Source organism: Clarias gariepinus, chromosome 21 (assembly GCF_024256425.1).
Source record: "Clarias gariepinus isolate MV-2021 ecotype Netherlands chromosome 21, CGAR_prim_01v2, whole genome shotgun sequence".
Taxonomy (NCBI): domain Eukaryota; kingdom Metazoa; phylum Chordata; class Actinopteri; order Siluriformes; family Clariidae; genus Clarias; species Clarias gariepinus.
Window position 1 is genome coordinate 24,109,061 of NC_071120.1, and position 18,124 is coordinate 24,127,184.

Sequence of the window (18,124 nt, forward strand, 5' to 3'; positions counted from 1 at the left end):
TGTATAAAATGTCTAAATTTCGGAAAACCCCCAACGAGAGAGTTCACAATCCAATACAGTGGAAAACAGCTCTAAGACTCTCCGGGAGCATCCGGGATCCCCCTTGTGATTTAAAGGCACTTAACAAATCTGACTACTCCTGGAACGGAAATCGTTCGCAAGGCGTGGGACTACCTATACCCTTTTTCTTTCTTTTTTTTTTATTGTTCTTAATTCTAATTTTACTGCAATAATCTTTGGAAGTAGATTTGTCGGACTTAAGAACAAATCTGACTTATGAACGTGCTCGCGAAACAGAAATCGTTTGTAAGTCGGAGACCACCTGCACTTTTTTCTTTTCTATTGATCATAATCTTAATTTTACTGCATTGATCTTTGAAAGTTGATCGTCTCATGCCCTTGTGTGTGAAAGCTCAGGAAAGCACATTCCTCACCTCTCAGTAACAGGTGAGCCCTCTGGTTTGCGAGAGATGACGTAGCGACAGCTCAGCCCTGCGTCCTTCACCATCTGATCGCCGAGAAACTCCGCCAGACGTTTGGCCGTGCTGATGGACGTGGACTTCTGCTCGCCGTAGTCTTCAAGCTTCCGGGACATGGAGCGGTTTTCCGAGATCAACTCGAAGAGCTCCGCGTCTGGCATGTTGGCTGCCTGGAGAGCGAGACACTCAGGTCAATAATGAGGTTGGAAAATATATAAATCCAAGGGCATTAGTATAAACCTGGGATTTTATCTACCATCAATAAATTCTGACCAATCAGATCTGAGAACTCAACAGACTTAGCATTTATACATGTACTTTATTATACACTAAAGCAGCACCGTCGGATCCTGCGCTACCTTGCTGTACAGCACATCCAGCCAGTAGTCGGCCACTTTGGCGACCGAGGCGTAGACTTCCTCCAGAGTGGTGCCTTTGAGGAAAGCCTCGAACACGGACGACTGGAAGATCTTAATGAGCTGGAGCTCTCCTCTCCTCTTCACCTCGAAACCCTTCAGCTCAGCCAGAGAGCCGTCCTCGTTGAACACGGCATATCTGACAACACACACACATTAGATATATTGAACAAAAAGCAATAAAAGGTCAAGCATTATTAGCTAAAATATAGCATTATAAAGCTAACGCCTTTTGTCTTAAACTTGCCCAATTTCCCACTTTTGTAGCAATTATGTATTACAGAAACCAGATTAAAAATTTTTGCATCTTAAAGTAGGGCGGAATTGTACAAGGCCCGTAAAAGAGACGTGAACACTGATGGATTTTGCTGCAATGAAACGTACGTATTTTAGGGATTGCCCGAATATCAATTTGACTGATATTCAGCGTTGATAATTTATTGGTATCAGTAATATTTTTTTGCTGATTGCTGATAAAAAACATTTTGTTCATCAATTTAACTTATTTAACTTTAAAATTGCTGATGAGAGCTCCCTTTACTTTTTATTTTATGAGACGGTTTAAAAGTTCTCCTTTAATTAAACACATCCTTAAAGGCATTTCAACAAAGTTTTCTGTACCAGTTTGTGTAATTAATTATTTCAAACACATATCAAGGTTTTTTCACATTATCGGTTATATTGCGTTACTAGTAATCTGAATCAGCGCCAGCCTTGGGGGGGAAAAAAAAAAAACATCACATTGGTCGACCTTTAACCTATTCCTCTACTTAGACCTGATCCTATGCATGTAAACAAATTTACGGAGTTCGCTAGTGCATGCTTCATTTGCATCAACTCGGCAACAATAGTAATAAAAAAAAGTCTACCTTTCAAGTGACATGCATTTAATTGCCACCATTGACTAGGGACGGGAAATCACCAGGGGCCACTAATACAATATTATCTGAATACCCAGGTATGAATCGATTTATATTGTGATTCTGTAAATATCAAGATTTTATAAACATTCCGATTCGAGATAACCTTTTTCCCCAAATTTTGTTTCAATTCTATACAAACTTTGCAAATATTTTGTACAGAATGCTGTGCTGTGTGAATAGTTTATAATGGGTCACCTGCAGGATTATAAAGGAACAGCAACATTTTACCAAACGCAAACATTTATTTATTTAAATATATATATATATATATATATATATATATATATATATATATATATGCAGCATATACAGTACACACACACACAGGGAAGTATTTAATGGCTATAGAACTACTATCACTGCAGTCATGGTGAAAACTAGGGCTGCAACTAACGATTATTTTGATAATCGATTAGTTGGGCGATTATATTTTCGATTAATCGATTAATCGGATAAAACCTAACTGCTTCTTTCATTAGATATTTCGTTTAAACCTTTTTTTTTTTAAAAACATAAATCAGGGTATTATTTATGTATAAAAATAAACTTTAAAAAATGCAAAAGCCACATATAGAGTTAATAATGTTTAATTTGGACATTTTAAACCTTAAATGAAATGTAGTATATAATATATACAGTATATACTATATATATATATATATATATAAAAATACACTGATATATTCAGTTGATAAGATATAAACAGCTAAAATAATGTAATTTTGTATAATAAAATGATTTATGCATAAGTAAAACCACAGTAAATTACAAGTTAACTTTGTAGTGGACTATAAAAAAACTGTAGAAATGCCAAAACCTAATAGTCACAAATATACTGTTATTTGCATTCGCTGAAAATCACAACAATCACTAAATGTAATATTCTACTGTTATTCACACCGTGTAAATTAAGCTGATCTAAAATAGCGCCATGTAACTAATCACTGTTGCTCATGAGGTGATTGCGCAATGTGATGCTAGCGAGTAGCACGTGAACAGATCTAGCGCGCGACTGTCCCGAAGTTAGCAAACAGTTTAAACTAAAAGCACTTAAACTATACAACTTTTACACGATGGAGATACAGTTTTTACTGACTCTGCTGACGTTTCGCTATCCGTAACACCAACACGTTTTCTCTTTGAGTGTTTGTGCATGACATGCCATGAAAGCTCGGTCTTGCATAGCGTGCAGGTTACCGTCTTTTTAGAGGCGTTTAATGTAAATCGCTCCCATACCTTGGAGGACTCGGGGCGCGCGCTTTTTCCTGCCGGCGCTTCTGTAACCTCCATCGCGCGAGCGGCTGTGTGTATTTGTGCATCTTGGGGTCGCGCTTCTCAGTAACGTGCGCAGCCCAACTAATCGATAACGGCATTCGTTGACAACGAATTTCATTATCGATAATTATCGATTTTATCGATTAGTTGTTGCAGCCCTAGTGAAAACAGTCTCTAAATAGACTTAAGTAAAAAGGATTTCATATTTACGATATTGTATAGGAAATACGAACTTTATTATCAATTTGTAATGCTTAGTTACTTCTAACCCACCCTGGATATAAAGAATCACGATAAATAACAACAGTTTTTTCCTCCAGCCTCTGCTATCGAACCCGGTATCAGACTCAGGAGGTTATCTGTTATAGAGAAATTATTTTCAACAACTTCAGGATATTAACAGTACCCAGTGTTTCATGTCATGTTGCATCCCATCTCTAATTAGTTTTTTTATTATTATTATTTTTTTTATCACAGCTCTCTACAAAGTGTATCTTTAACTAGGAATGCAATTTATAGAAAGTGCATAAAGATTTGCCTATACAGGTAGTCCCCTACTTACAAACAAACTCCATTTCAGGAGCACATTTATATGTTGGGTTTGTGCGCAAGTTGGAATCTTATACATCTTTGACACGAATATACAATGTAAAGCAAACCAATCCACTTGACTAAATCTCTGTTCCCTTTCCATTACCGCATCTAAGGGAATAAATCTCACAGTGAAATGTCTCTGTGCCTTTAAATCGTATGGGAAATCCAGAAAATTTTCATGTAGGAAATAATGGAAACTCCAATGATTGGTTCCAAAGCCCAAAAATATTCATATAAAAATAAAAATTAATAGAAAATGTAAAGTAAAAATAAAACAAATTAATCATTTTATATCGTATCTGCGTAAATTCACAACTTGAATGTTCCCAAGTCTGGGACTACCTGTATCTTTATGAGCAACTTTATGAGCTTTATAAGCTTTCATCACATGCCAGGGTTGATCAGTGACATCTGAACCTGATGGGTCTCAGTCCAAGATTTTACTCTAATGTGTCTTTATGTGGAAAAACCACACATGTTCATTACTGCTAAATCAAAAAAAGCCTTTCAAAATGATAAAATGACTAAACATGAAGACTGCTGCACTCCTGTTTTCTTACCTTTTCTTCAGCTTCTTGCCCTCCTCTTTAGACGCTGGCAGGATCATGGCCAGGTATGGTCCGTCCACCTCAAAGAAGATGCTGTTCTCCGACCTCGTCTCATAGGTGAGCGAGGCCGGGTCCACCAGCTCCTGGTACTGATCGTTGGTAAAGCCTTCCTGTACACAAAGTGTTAAATAAACACTTATTTTAGCTATAGGATGTATTTAAAAAAAATATATACCTTATACAACAATCTACATAAGGAAAAGGAAAGGAACCTGCCTTGACCAGGATGTTCAGCATGGCTCCGGGGTAACTGATGGTCACTTTGGGCTTCTTCTCGTTACTAGATTTGATTACGAAGTTCTCAGGGAAGGAGTTCGGCAGGACACACCAGATCCCATCAGTGTCCAGTTCTAAAGGTCTCCTATACCAACAAACACACACACATACACAAGTAAAAACAATGAGTAATTTACAGACACTTGGATGGCTTCTGGATAAATTGACACATCAATCATTTATTAATAATATATATATTTTTAAAATGGAAAACTCACCCTATCTGTTCAATCAGCTCTCTGGCCTGTGTGATGATATTCGCCCCTGTGTGACAAACAATCCCTGCCATTTCCATGGAATACCACCTCGCTCTACAAGCGCACCAACACACAACATCTACCGTTACAATCACACATCTTCTCTGAGTCTTGTATTTATTGTACAATGCCATTTAATACTGCTTATAATAAACCAGAAATCTATCTGTTTTATTTATTTATTAAAAGAAATCAAGACTAATCAACAGCAGAGTCTGGAAAGCCTGCCGCACCCTTTTCTCATGACGTATCCGTAGAAGGAGTTAAGGATGCATTTATGGGCGAGCTGCAGAGAATCATAAAGAATCTCCATGTTTTTACAGCGCTTCACTTCCGCAGCGTCGCCTTTCTCCTGAGCCACAGAAAGCTTCTTCTTCCACACCTGACCAAAAAAGAAATGAAAATAAAAAGTCTGTATTTGCTTGTGATAAAGTGATGAGCATGAGTCGCATCATAAAATAAAACAAGAAGTTCAACAGTACAGGTAGTCACCGACTTGCGAATGAGTTCCGCTCCGGGAGAATGTTCGTAAGTCTGATTTGTTCTTAAGTCTGACAAAGTGAGTTTTGTGCGCCTTTGATACGAGAATACAATGTAAAGCATACCAATTTTACTTGACCAAATCTCTGTCCCATTTACCCACACTGCCATCACATTAGGCTGTAACCATACCAAAAGAAATGAATTTCACACGTGTCAAATGCAACAGTGTTGTCTCTGCGCCTTTAAATCGGAAGGGGAAGGCATTTTTGTTTTCCCGAAATTTAGATTATTCACCATCAGGACAGCTTTACAGTACAGCCATTTTCTATCATCGTTTTGTTCTGAAATATTATAACAAGCCCTAATCACGTGGTACACCTTTTGTAAAGGTGTGAAAAGAAAAATGTATTAAACTTTCAGTTTTTTAATATTTTTTTTAGTGCATGTAATTTGTCGTTATACAATTTGTTTTAATTAAATAAATGTTTTGATAATTTGTTATACACAAAAATTTAAAAGTGACAAATTATACATTTATCTTTTTTATGGTTTTCAAATGCATCCAAGTAGAATAGACTTGTTGCACTGATCTGACTTTCTGTCCTGATACTGATACTGATACCTGGGCATTACATGACACGCATGACAGTCTTGAGCCTTCTCGTTTCTTCATATTAATTTGAATGTAGATAGAGATAAAGAAATGTGAACAAATGTTTTACTACGACAGGCTGCAAAATGCCTAAAGACACAGTATAAATCTGGTTATTTATGCAACAACCTGAGCAGCGACCTCATTTCCCCTCTTGTCTGTTTCAACCACTCAGCATTACCAGTATACTAATCACCAGCCTGATCATCTGTCATCATCTGCACCTGTTTCTCACTGGTTTAATGTCTTAAGTTAGATGTGTTTTTAATGCTTGAATAATTCATGGGTCACTGTGCAGCTTAACAAACAAAAAACTAAAAAAAAAATAAATAAGTCAGTTTTTGTTGTCCAGGACTGAACCCAGTACCTTATGCAGGCCTTTAAACTCGTAGCGGCGATCTCTGAACGCTCGAACCGTGTCCACGTAGAAGGAATTCTCTCTCTGACATATCGTAGTGACTCTCTCCTCCAGCCTCGTCAAGTGGACCTTCTTATACGCCTTTCGACAGTAATCTGGGGGAAAAAACTCTCACTAAACAAATAGTGTTGTAACATTTTTATTATAATGTTAATAATACTTATCAATACTTATGCAAGGCACCGTTATATGATATGTGACAATGATTACACGGAATCCAACATTCTGGTTTCAATGCTATAGGATGAAGCAGATTGGCCGAGCAGGTTATCGAAGAACTCACACTCGCGTGCCACTCACCTCCCAGACGTTTCTTTTCGTGCCGAGCCTGTTCCTCTCTGTTAAGCTCGTGAAAGGCACGGGGTTTTCCGTTAGGAAACAGAGGCGGGAATTTCTCAGACTCCAACTGCTGCTGAATACGGTGGAACTCGCTACGACTGGCTGGCACTGACAGGATCAAAGAGAAGAGGTCAAAGATCCTTTGATGCATGTTCATAACGAGTTTAATAAAATTATATTTTATACAAAACACAGTACAGTACAACTTTCACCTCTTTATAAAATTTTAAATGAATGCGCGGAATGAAGGTGCAAGATCGCGTTTATTAAGTAGATTTCAACTGCATAGCCATAAGCACGTATTAAAAAAATGTACAGCGCCATCTGTTGGATTTTGAGATTAACTAATTATTTATTTATTTATTTATTTTTTGATATAGGGGCATTTTCCACTTAAATTTCAAGGTAGTATATCTTCTATTCCCATGAACCGATAGTGATGAAACAAAACCTATATGTTACGTCAAGCTCAGCCAAATAAAACTGTAAATCCTTATTAAAATTCGTTCAGTAGTTTTTACGTGATGCGTGCACAAACAAACAGACGAACAGAAATTCCCAAAAAACATCTTGACGTGTCTCTTTTACTCATCTTACGTCCATACAAATTATTTCTTTGCAAATATCTTTAATGTACAAACACATCAACTTTACAGTTTTATTACACGTATAGAAGAATAGATTTTGCTCATTATAACTAAAAGAATTTTATTTTTCTACAGCAACAGACAGAGAAAGAGGGGGACTCACTGATCTCTCCTCTCCACTGCCAGGCCATCCTTCTTTGGCAGGTCGCTCCAGGTTTATTAAAGTCACAAGCGGCACAGGTCGCCTCATCCACCATGGCAGACGGCTAAATAGAGGCAGATTGTTAATATTTAATCATATTCCTCCTTAACAGTGCAGATCTCTAGTTAATCTGGCTGGGCTTATAGAGAACACACAGGCTGAGTATATTTTGTTGAAGACGGCTGACCTGCAGTCTGTTGGTGAGGATGATGTTGGGGTACATGGCGCCCACGTCGAGATGGTAAATAAGAGGACACTCGATCCTGTTCGGAACTTCCTTCAAAGAGATCAGCTTCTTCTTGATGTCATCACAAACCTGGGAGGAAACAAAAAAACAAAAAGAAATTGGTGTCAAGTTGAATATCTGGAAGTGTCTAGCCTGATTTCAAAGACAAAAAAAAAAGAAAAAAAAAAGAAAAACGGTCTTATCATGGTTTCCTACGTTCACAATTCTGACCTCATTAAAGTTTGTGACTTGCTCCAGAGGAATCTGCTCCTCTTCCTCGACGGCATGACGCATCGTCCGCTCCACCCTCTGAAGCAGGAAGTCGAACGCCGCCGGATTCTGGAGACAGTAAATTGATTTTAGTTGAAGAAACAGATTTTAGGTAAATCGATTTTAAATTAGCTCGTCAGTACCATTTTAAAGCGGCACGGGATGTCACTGCGGAACACCCCCGACTCCAGAGCCTCGACGTGTCCGCCCACGTAGGTCTCCGAGTCCAGGACATGACCGTCGTCTGTGAGCTTATTGAACACCTGCTCCTGCTTGTTCGGGAAAACGATATTGACGTGGAAAGCCTGGACCATCAACAACGCCTCGCACAGCGTCCCGGAACCTTTACGCAACACCTAAGACAAAAAGCTTAAGCGTTAAGATTAAATATTTAACATTAATGATACGGCATTAGTCTGTACATGATGTCAGGTAGGAATCCGTGGACAGCTACAGACCTCGTCAGGCTCCATGGGAATGATGGTGCACAGGGCGAAGATAAAGGGATGGACGTATTTCATGTAGAGATAGTAGGTAGCCACGGCGTCGGACACCGAGTACGTGGCCAAAGTCTGAAGGAAGCAAAGCAAACAGGGCAAAAATAAGCATATAAAAAAAATAAAAATAAAAAATCGAGAAAATAATTTTTTTAGGCTTTTAACCCTGAACTGTTCAGATGTACGTTCTATGCAAGAGAGGGTTAAGGCAGGAAGTAAGAGAAGTAACAGAACACATCGAGATGGTTTTTGGAATTTTTGTGTTGTTTTTTTTGTTCTGTTGGTTTATGCACAGATCACGTAAAAAACAACTAAACAAATTTTAATGGGGTTTGCACAGGTGCACTTGACCGAGCTTGAGGTAACACACAGGCTTACTTTCATCACAATCGGCCCATGGGAGGAGAAGATACGCTACTTTGTAATTTAATGGGAAAACATCCTTATATCATTTATAAAAATAAATAAAAACAAAAGTCGGCGTTGAAAAATCATTAGTTCATCCAAAAATTCAATATATGGCGCTGTACATTAAAAAAATAAAAAATAAATAAATTATGAGTATGCAGTTGAAATTTAATTAATGAACGCGATCACACACACCTTTATTCACAGTAACGGTTCATTCCAAAATTCAACAGGTAGTGCTGTACATCTTTTAAAACGCACTTATAAGTGTGAAATTAAATTCCACATGGGTGCAACTGGTAATGGAATAAAAATGTAAAACGCACTGGGTAAGGACGTCTACTAAATGCGGTAAATGTAAAATCGTCGTACTAAAAGAATGGCGACACTTGGGTTATTGTGATAATATCGTATCGAATGGCCCCTGATGATTCCCATCCCAAGTATAAAGGATTCACTGTTTTTAAGTCTTGTTGATCAGTTTGTTCATTTTGCTTTGAAGCTTTTTGGAAAAATGCGTATTTATATATATTTCAATCAACATCGATTACTTTCCAGGAAAAACGTTACTTTACAATGCAATCCCTTTAATAAAGCTATTAAATACAAGACAGGAAAACACAGGACATGACTTGTATGAAACAGCCGTTCAATATAATTATAAAATGAACAAAAGGGTTCCCGTCTCTTTGTGCTGTTAAACCCTAACCCTAAGTCCTGACTAAGCGTAACGCGTACCTGTGGCTCCTCGGTGGCCATGCGGCACATCTCTTCCGGGTCCAACTCCACGGGGTCGTAACCCAGCTTGGCCTTCGCTGCTGCTTTCAGGTTGTGGCTCCCGACAGGCAGGTAGCTGTCTCTCTTCACCCATCTGAGACGACAAGAGAGGACGAAAGCGGTGTGAGGAGACAACAGAACTTAAGGACTGATCATTAATCGATTAATTGATGTTAAGATCTTAACTGATTACAAATGTATTAACTGATGCTGGAATTGAGAGAAAAAAATAATAATAAAAAGGTCTGTAGCTCAAATATCTATTAGTTTATTCACCAGAACATGATGGACTGTAATTGCAGTCTAAAAGATTTTGTCTTGTCAGTCTGTGGAAAACTGCGCGAGTTTTCCTGTTACATCCGTGCCTGGAAAAATGTGCCTTTTACTTCTAGTACTAATGATATTTAGCCATTTTTGTATTTTTTTTTTTTCTGGCGGGGCTTGACAACCCTGGAGTGTAGCGAGAACGAGTTTGAGCAAGCAAAAACATACAATGTGTACATCCAAAAAAGTTACTGATCAAAAATACCAAAAGAATAAAAAAAAAAAAAAAACACCAAATAAATAACACGGCAGTAAATCTGTAGTTCACACTATGATTGTAAAACTTTGGCCGACAAAAACCTGCTCGTCCCGCTGTCCTTTAAGGCCGATAAAAAAGAAAAAAAAGGCAACGCCTAATACGGTTCATTGCCTGGACTGCAAGTGCGCCCTCTTGTGGTGAATAAGCTATTTGAAGTGCGAGATACTGAGAAATATTGTGCAAAACAACAAAAGTGACTCGTGCACTGTCGCTCATTCTCTACACCGCTTATCCTGTACAGGGTCCCAGGAGGCCTGAAGCCTGTCCAGTTAGCCTTTGGACTGTGGGAGGAAACCGGATCACCCAGAGGAAACCCACCAAGCATGGGCAGAGCATGCAACCCCTACTAAAGACTATCACATGCTGGGTATTTAAATGATAACGGTCTGGCAGTTAGGTTTTTTTTTGTTTGTTTTTAATAATATTTATTATTAGTTTTCTGGTGTCTGGTGTCCCTGAGCCGAGCTGGACAGCTGGAACTACTGTCTGCGCCGTGCTGTTACACACAAACCTTTGGAACATATATACCATCAGTAACAATATATAAAACATGATAAAGCATTGCGTTTACGGAGTATAAATGATCTCATTTGCTCGTACCTGAGGCAGTCCATGTGAATAGACTGGCTGGCCTTGTACTCTCCCTGGCTGTCCTTCTGAAACCCGATCTCTTGATGCATGTTGAGGTTGTGATGAGCCGCACGCGTCTCTACAAACGGCCTGATCGGTAAGAAGACATTTCTTAATAAGAGTGGTCAACACCTTGTGGTGGATTCACGGGGACATTTTGCAATCAGCCAAAAGATTTCAGCTTTAACAGAGGTACAGCCAGATGTCTTTCTGCCGTAGGAGGGGCGTTCGAGTCAAAGTGGGAATTCTAATGAAATTTCTTGGAAATAAGGAGGTAAAACTGATCGACATTTAGGAAGACTTTAAGCACAGTGCTGTGATGCATTTTTTCGTATATCTCAGTTGGATTCAGAGCGCAGGGTCAGCTAGGATACAGCGGCCCCTGGAGCAGATGCGAATTCCAAAATGTCTTTTTATGTGATTTATTTACTAACAAATGTTGTAAATGTTTTCCGGTTTACACTCACCAGTCGAAAAAGTCCCCGTTATAGGTGACAAAAATGTTGGGTTTGGTCTCATGGATGTGCTCGAACCATCTCTGAATAAGAGCAGCCTGCGAGGAGACAACACAAATCATCATGTAATAAAAAAAATGTAAAAAAACAGACACAGAAAAAGCCGTGTTGTTAGTTAAACACCGGGGGGAGGGGGAGGGGGTCTCACTCGCCTCGTCAGGCTCGTTAAACACGGTGAAAGGGCCCTCGTACTCCGGCTTGGGGGTGAACTCAAAATCCTCGATGTCCTCCGAGACGATCTCTCTGTTAGTGATAAGGAAACCCTGCACAAACACACACAGTAAGTCAGACACACCACACGCAACACACCGCTCCAACACAAGGTCGTACCGAACTACAATAGGTCATCACCGACCTGTCCGTCGATCATGTACGAGATCATCATGATCTGGTCAGTTTCTGCGTCGGGGAACTTTAGAGGGAGTTTAGTGGTCTCGATATCGAACGCCAAGACGACAGGATCCTGTGAGAACAAACATGTGAACGTTTAATGAACTAGGTTCAGGTTTATGGTGAAGAAAAGAAGATGTTAAAAAAATTCTGATACTTACTGGTCTTTCCACCAGGTCATCCCGACGCAGGATCTCCGGGGGATAAGCGCTTCCTCGGTACCGCACGTTATACCAGTGAGCCTGGAATCAGGCAGGAATGGTTAGCTTTAAAGTCTTTGGTTGTAAAAATCTTTAAATGTGCCAAATTATACTCTATATATATATTTTTTTTTTTTTATCAGATCATGCATGCTGACATCCCAGAAATTCCCTCGGTTTCTCTCTTATACTATTCATCCTAGGAGTTGTAATTGTTCCGGAGCACCACTCTGTGAGATCTTTGTTTAAAGAGTTACAGTATCACACGTCTGTCACTTAAAGTCAGGATAAAGTCTCAGTAAGAAAATGCTCTCTGTAAGAAACTCTGTAAGAAAATGATCACAAATCAGCCATAATATCAAAACCACAAAGGTTTTGGGTTTCCTTTGTGCCCTTCATCGGCCATCGCAGACATGGATGAGCATGAAGTGCCCATGATCCTGCCATTATATAATTGCTATTCAATGCTATTCTCCTAGTCATGTGGTGGTGTTAGTGTTCCGGCTGATCGATGTATAGATGCCCGAGACATATCGGACAATAAGGATTAATGCGATTGAATGAAATCTAATTGAAACTCGGGTTAACATTCTGCTTATGATTCACTGCTCCATCACAGACGTTCAATTCAAAATAAATGAAAAGTATCACTTTAACCACTTCAATATTAAATTAAATGGAATTTAAGAAACATGGCACATCACTCCACCTTTTCAATGATTATTTTCCTATAAAAGCACAACCCCAAGCGATTTCCTCCGCACTTACAATAACCTCAGTGTTGTCTCCGTGTACAAAAATTTAGCTTTACAGAATTGTGTATTATCAAACTAAACGTTAACCTGCAGGACCCTGAAAGTCAAGACCAGGTATACATCACACAATGTGTGGGCGGAGCCTCTGAAGTTGAGACTAGATCATAAAAATACAGCTCTGTTACAGAACACGGACATTAGACTATGACTCGTCACGCACCACGTGGATCTTTAGGTCGATGGACAGTCTGACGTGGTAAGGCACGTCGTACTCTCTCATGTCCACGATGTTGTCCAGCTGCTCGGCCATTTTCTTAGACGTGCCGTCTTCGTCAGCAGTCATGACGCTCCCACCCACAAGAGCACTACACACACAAAATACAAGACGCAAGGAGTTACCTTATAACCAATGAATAGAAACAGGATCGCATATAATGTGATACTTATTATATTTTTCCAATGACAAAATTTTTTTAAAATAAATAATAATAATAATTATAGTATTGTAAAAATATCTTGACTATTATAATGTCATAGTTATACAGATCATGAGTTCGATCTCCGGGTAATGCTGTAACCTCTCGCAGCTGGAGGTCTAGAGAGAGCTGATTGGTCGAGGGAAAGGATGAGAGGTACTTAGTGCTCCCACAGTAATCTACAGCCAATCAGGGGCGTCTGTGAGCTCACGTAAGCGAAAGGAATAGATAGCACTGTCCTCCGAGTGTGTTACGCCGCCCTCAACTATGTGTAAGTGAGCAGTTCGAAAAAATGCGGTCAACTGGCGTCACGTGGTTCGGAGGAAACCCCCCTTTAATGTGGGAGCCCCATAGTGACGGGGATAAACTGGACGCGACTAAATTAGGGGGAATATTTTAGAAAAAAAAAATAAAAAAAATCAAGAAGCCATTTTTTTTAAGAATTACAAATTATATATATATAAAATAATTATATATATATAAAATAATTATATATTATATATATATATATATATATATATATATATATATATACACACACACACACACAAACACACACACACACACACACCATCATTTTAGTCCTATTTTAGTCAGTCAATTATGCTTATAATGATATTTTAAACAAAATGTTTTATTTTGCATTTTTGTTAAAAAAAATTCCAATCGTACCGTGATATACAATTTATAACAAATATTATCTAAAAAAAAATGTATTAAGTAGTATAGTAGAAATGTCTTTACTATCATGATGTCATATTTAAGTCAATGGCATTTACGCTGTGGTTTACATATCATATCATATTGTGCACGTTGTTCTGTTCAGGACCGGACATTGCTTTTCCATTTTTATTCAATTTTAATTTTATTTTATTACTTGAACATAGTGTAAATTTTACAACAAAAAATTATACAAGTCTAAAAACGTTTATCATTATATTCTTATTTCATATTTTATGTTTTATTTTAATAATTTCCTTTTTATACTCTATTTTTCTTTTTTTTTATATTCCTATTTTATATTATTTATTTGAATACTCAAGTTTTCTTTTGTTTCATTTACAAGTTTTAACTGATCTTGTTAACAGACAAGGACACGGTGTTGAGGTCTAACGGTACTCATGAGAAAGTGCACATCTCACTCCTCCGCACCTGGACAGCATGCTGGTGTAGGCGTCGTTAGAGTTCTCCCTCTCTCTGTTCTTCTTCACAGCAGGGGAGATCTCACGCTTCACCTTGATCAGATCGTCCACCGTGTTAAAGGACAGTTTGATGTAGTTCCTCTTCAGGCCCACCAGGTGGTTGTGCTGATGGAAGAAAAAACAAAAAAAAACAAGCCATTATAAACTACAATATATCAATAAACATTAAAACGTTTACTTCGAAAAGATACAGAATCATAAATATAAAATAATGAATAATCCAGTAAAAAAAAAAAAAAATACACAGAAAGAATAAAAGAATAAAAAGAAAAACAATTAAAAAAAAAAAAGAAAACAAATGGCAGAAAAAAAGTAATAAAAAATAAATGCACAAAAGAACAAAAGAACAAATGAGTGTCATCTTGTTTCTGTATGGAACTTAGATAGTTTCAGTTAATTTGTAATGTTAATCTATTTTGTCAGGTAATTAGGTTCATAGTTAGTTTCCGTTATGAATAGATTAATTAAAAAAAAGAATGAAACAAGGCACGAAATAACAAAGACTATCAGAAATAAAGAAAAAAAACACAAAGAAAAGAAATGATGAACAAAAACAATTATCGAAAAATATTAATAAATTAATTAATAACAAGAAAAAGGAATAATAAAAGGAAGAAAAAGAGGGAAAAACATTTTAAAAAATAAAGGAAAAAAGAGAAAGAAAAAACAAGGGAATGAAATCAGGAGGAGGGAATAAGCCCCCTTACCAGGTCAAGGTCCTCCTTGGGAACGGTCTCTAGCTTCGCAATCTTTCCCTGGAACTTCTTTGATAAAAAGGAGACGACTTCTCTCTCACAGTTCTGAAAGGACGATCAGGACATTATTTCTCTGTATGACCATCTCACTCTCACTGTGTCACACTCTATTATCATCACCCCCCCCTCTTTCTCTCTCACTGCATCACACTCTGTATGATTATCACCCCCGTTTCTCCATCACTCTGTATGATTATCACCATCTCACTGTATCGCACTCTGTATGATTATCAACCCTGTCTCTCTCTCACTGTATCACACTCTGTATGATTATCACCTCGCTCTCGTCATCACCTTCACTCTGTATAACTACTATCTCTCTCCCCGTATAATTTCAATAAGCGTTATGGCTTTACCTTCTTTGTCGCTACGTAGAAGTACGGCTTATATGGCAGTGCAACCTGTTTGATGAAAAAAAAACAAAACAAAACACACACACAGTTACAGGCTGCAAGGTGAGAGATTAAATCCTTTTATTACTCGTTTGCATTTTTACCTTAAACCTGCTGCCGTCCTCCTGAATGAAATAATAATCCACTGCACTGATCATCCTCTTATCATCATCCAGAATCTCCGTCTGCAAGCAGGACAGAATACATAATCACAATTGTTTATATAGTCTATTTACCTATTCATCAATCTATCCATCCATACACACACAGAAACAGACAAGAAGAGAAAGAGACCATAAATGGAAAGGCCAAACATCAATAAAAAGTAGAATGAACAACAACAACAACAAAAAAGACAAAGAAATAAACTCAAAGAATAAAACCGTAAAACTTAAATATACATGCCAGCAACAAAGTATAATATATATATATATATTAAATGCTCATATGGAAGCCTTGCCAGTAGGTGTTAATTGTGTATTTGGGACTTTGGATATGGAAGGTAAAACAAAAGTTATAAATATATATATTTTAATAATTAATACAAATTTTAAACAGCAAAAACAAATAATGGCTAAAATACTCAAAGCTTTAAGGGCTGCATAATGTGAACAAAATAAAAAACAATCAGGCAAGAATGGTGGGATCAAGAAAAGTATTAAAGAAGGTAACGGCTAAGAATACAAACATGAAGAAAAGAACACAATGATTAAATGGATAAATTGAGGTAAAAAAAGTTTATTAATAAAAGCAGGAACAAAAAGAAAGAGCAATAAAGCAAACCACAGAATGTAAAGAAAGAGGGAAAAGCTAACAAACTAAAGTATAAACAATGAATCAAAGTGGGGAAAAACATAAAGATTAAATGAAATATACGACAAATGTAAATGTAAACGTAACACGTCTCCTCACCGGGTGCATGTTGATCAACCAGCCTGTTTTCTCTCCCGGCTCCTTCATGCGCTCGAAGCCGTAGCGGGCGTCCATCTCGTCTGTGAACTGACTGCGCTCAAGCCGCTTGACGGCGGACAAATTAGACGCGTCATCCCTGCGTACGAAATAAATACATTCATAAATTTATAAATAAATCTACATTTAGCTCTAAGCCACTAAATTCAAATCCACTTTTTTTATCTGATTTTCCAAAATAAAATTCCAACTCTATCATATTTGTTTTTTACTTTGTTAAACGTTAAAACCCCCGCTCGTTGCAGTTTTTGAATGTATACAGACAAACACATTGTTTAATGTTGCGTATGAGCTAAAAATAAATATAAATAATAAATAAAAAAAGGAAAAGTCTTTTGAGTCAGTTCAGAATATTCTTAAAATGAAACTTTACAAAACAAACATGTGCTGTTGTACTGAACATCAGCAGAGTCGCCTGTACGCAGGATATCTGTGATTTAGATGATGTAACCACTCATGCTTGTGCTATGCTGCTTATTTTAGACATGATTTACACAAAACCTACTGCAAGCACAAACATACGGTTTACTGCAAATTACATTACAAAAACAGTGTTCAAGTCAAACCGGGACTTTTCATTTCGTGCGGAATAACAGGATCTAATGCTTAGAGTAAAAACTCCCTTTACTTGTCTATATAATCCCCTGTTATACTAACACCCTTATCCCGGGGTTTCATTAGTGCTTGGATGCCGTTAAGGTAGAAATGTTTATCAGCCATGATTGGACTGCATGCTTTATGTCTGAAACGCTGGTCTCCCAGGAACCCTGCCGCCAGTTTGTTCACCCTTGGATCAGTCGTCTAGCCATCACAATCCGGCCCCTCTCAAAAGTCACTCAAACTATATATATAATGCAGTAAATATTGTGTAACATGGCTATCCAGTAACTACAGCGTGAACAATGCAGTCCCTTATGCTATGAAGTGGGAGAAGGAAAATAAGCAGGTAATGTCCATAACAATTACCAGGGTGAGTGTGTGTAAGTGTGTGTAAGCTCTGTAACTCACTGCTGTTTGTCCTGATCTGCTCCTCCACCCCAGTCCGCTTTATATCTCCCGCTGTTCTGCAAAACCATTGCGGATTTTTCTTTACTTTATTCTCCAGTAATAGTTACAGATCTCCCTAAAGTGTTTACATTCACTTGCCTTCTGTAAGTCTACAGTCAAATAAATCAGCCTATTTTTTTTTGTCTAATTTAACATCCTCAATCCTTAAACGTTACCCGAACACGGTATTATAGATATTTGCTAACATTAATATAAGCTAGATCGTTTTGTTTGTTTCTTCGTTATTACTTCTACTCCTAACATGCACTCAGAATTTGGCGCGCTCTCCAAGCACTTCCGCAACTTCCGCCTAAATAACCCCGCCCACAATACTCGACAACCAATCGAAAAAGAGACCGCAAAACAAACTCCCGCCTCTCTCTGACACCTCCTCCAATCAGTACCTTAAATACACATTTAGGTTATTTTTTCAACAACAACATATAAGTAGTTTTTTTTTTTTTTTTCAAAATTGTAGTTTGTTTTGTTTGCTTTTACTTCTAACATGGACTCGCGTTCTTAA

General features: G+C 37.8%; 1 protein-coding gene across 1 annotated transcript in view; it reads right to left on the bottom strand.

Annotated features, from left to right (window-relative positions):
• pole (polymerase (DNA directed), epsilon) overlaps positions 1-17,881 on the bottom strand; it is a 29,368-nt gene extending 11,487 nt beyond the window's left edge. Inside the window, exons 1-26 of the mRNA XM_053481564.1 lie at positions 17,563-17,881; positions 16,498-16,633; positions 15,690-15,770; positions 15,550-15,594; positions 15,146-15,238; positions 14,389-14,543; positions 12,981-13,125; positions 11,967-12,047; positions 11,771-11,878; positions 11,568-11,678; positions 11,368-11,453; positions 10,871-10,990; positions 9,649-9,781; positions 8,464-8,577; positions 8,149-8,361; positions 7,967-8,074; positions 7,697-7,825; positions 7,471-7,573; positions 6,682-6,828; positions 6,331-6,476; positions 5,062-5,210; positions 4,790-4,882; positions 4,508-4,656; positions 4,248-4,401; positions 839-1,034; positions 435-649 (exon numbers count right to left, since the gene is read on the bottom strand). Coding sequence (XP_053337539.1) covers positions 435-649; positions 839-1,034; positions 4,248-4,401; positions 4,508-4,656; positions 4,790-4,882; positions 5,062-5,210; positions 6,331-6,476; positions 6,682-6,828; positions 7,471-7,573; positions 7,697-7,825; positions 7,967-8,074; positions 8,149-8,361; positions 8,464-8,577; positions 9,649-9,781; positions 10,871-10,990; positions 11,368-11,453; positions 11,568-11,678; positions 11,771-11,878; positions 11,967-12,047; positions 12,981-13,125; positions 14,389-14,543; positions 15,146-15,238; positions 15,550-15,594; positions 15,690-15,770; positions 16,498-16,633; positions 17,563-17,630 — 3,278 coding nt within the window. The 5' untranslated portion in view covers positions 17,631-17,881. The remainder of the gene's footprint in view (positions 1-434; positions 650-838; positions 1,035-4,247; positions 4,402-4,507; positions 4,657-4,789; positions 4,883-5,061; positions 5,211-6,330; positions 6,477-6,681; positions 6,829-7,470; positions 7,574-7,696; positions 7,826-7,966; positions 8,075-8,148; positions 8,362-8,463; positions 8,578-9,648; positions 9,782-10,870; positions 10,991-11,367; positions 11,454-11,567; positions 11,679-11,770; positions 11,879-11,966; positions 12,048-12,980; positions 13,126-14,388; positions 14,544-15,145; positions 15,239-15,549; positions 15,595-15,689; positions 15,771-16,497; positions 16,634-17,562) is intronic.
• Positions 17,882-18,124: the final 243 nt, after the last annotated feature.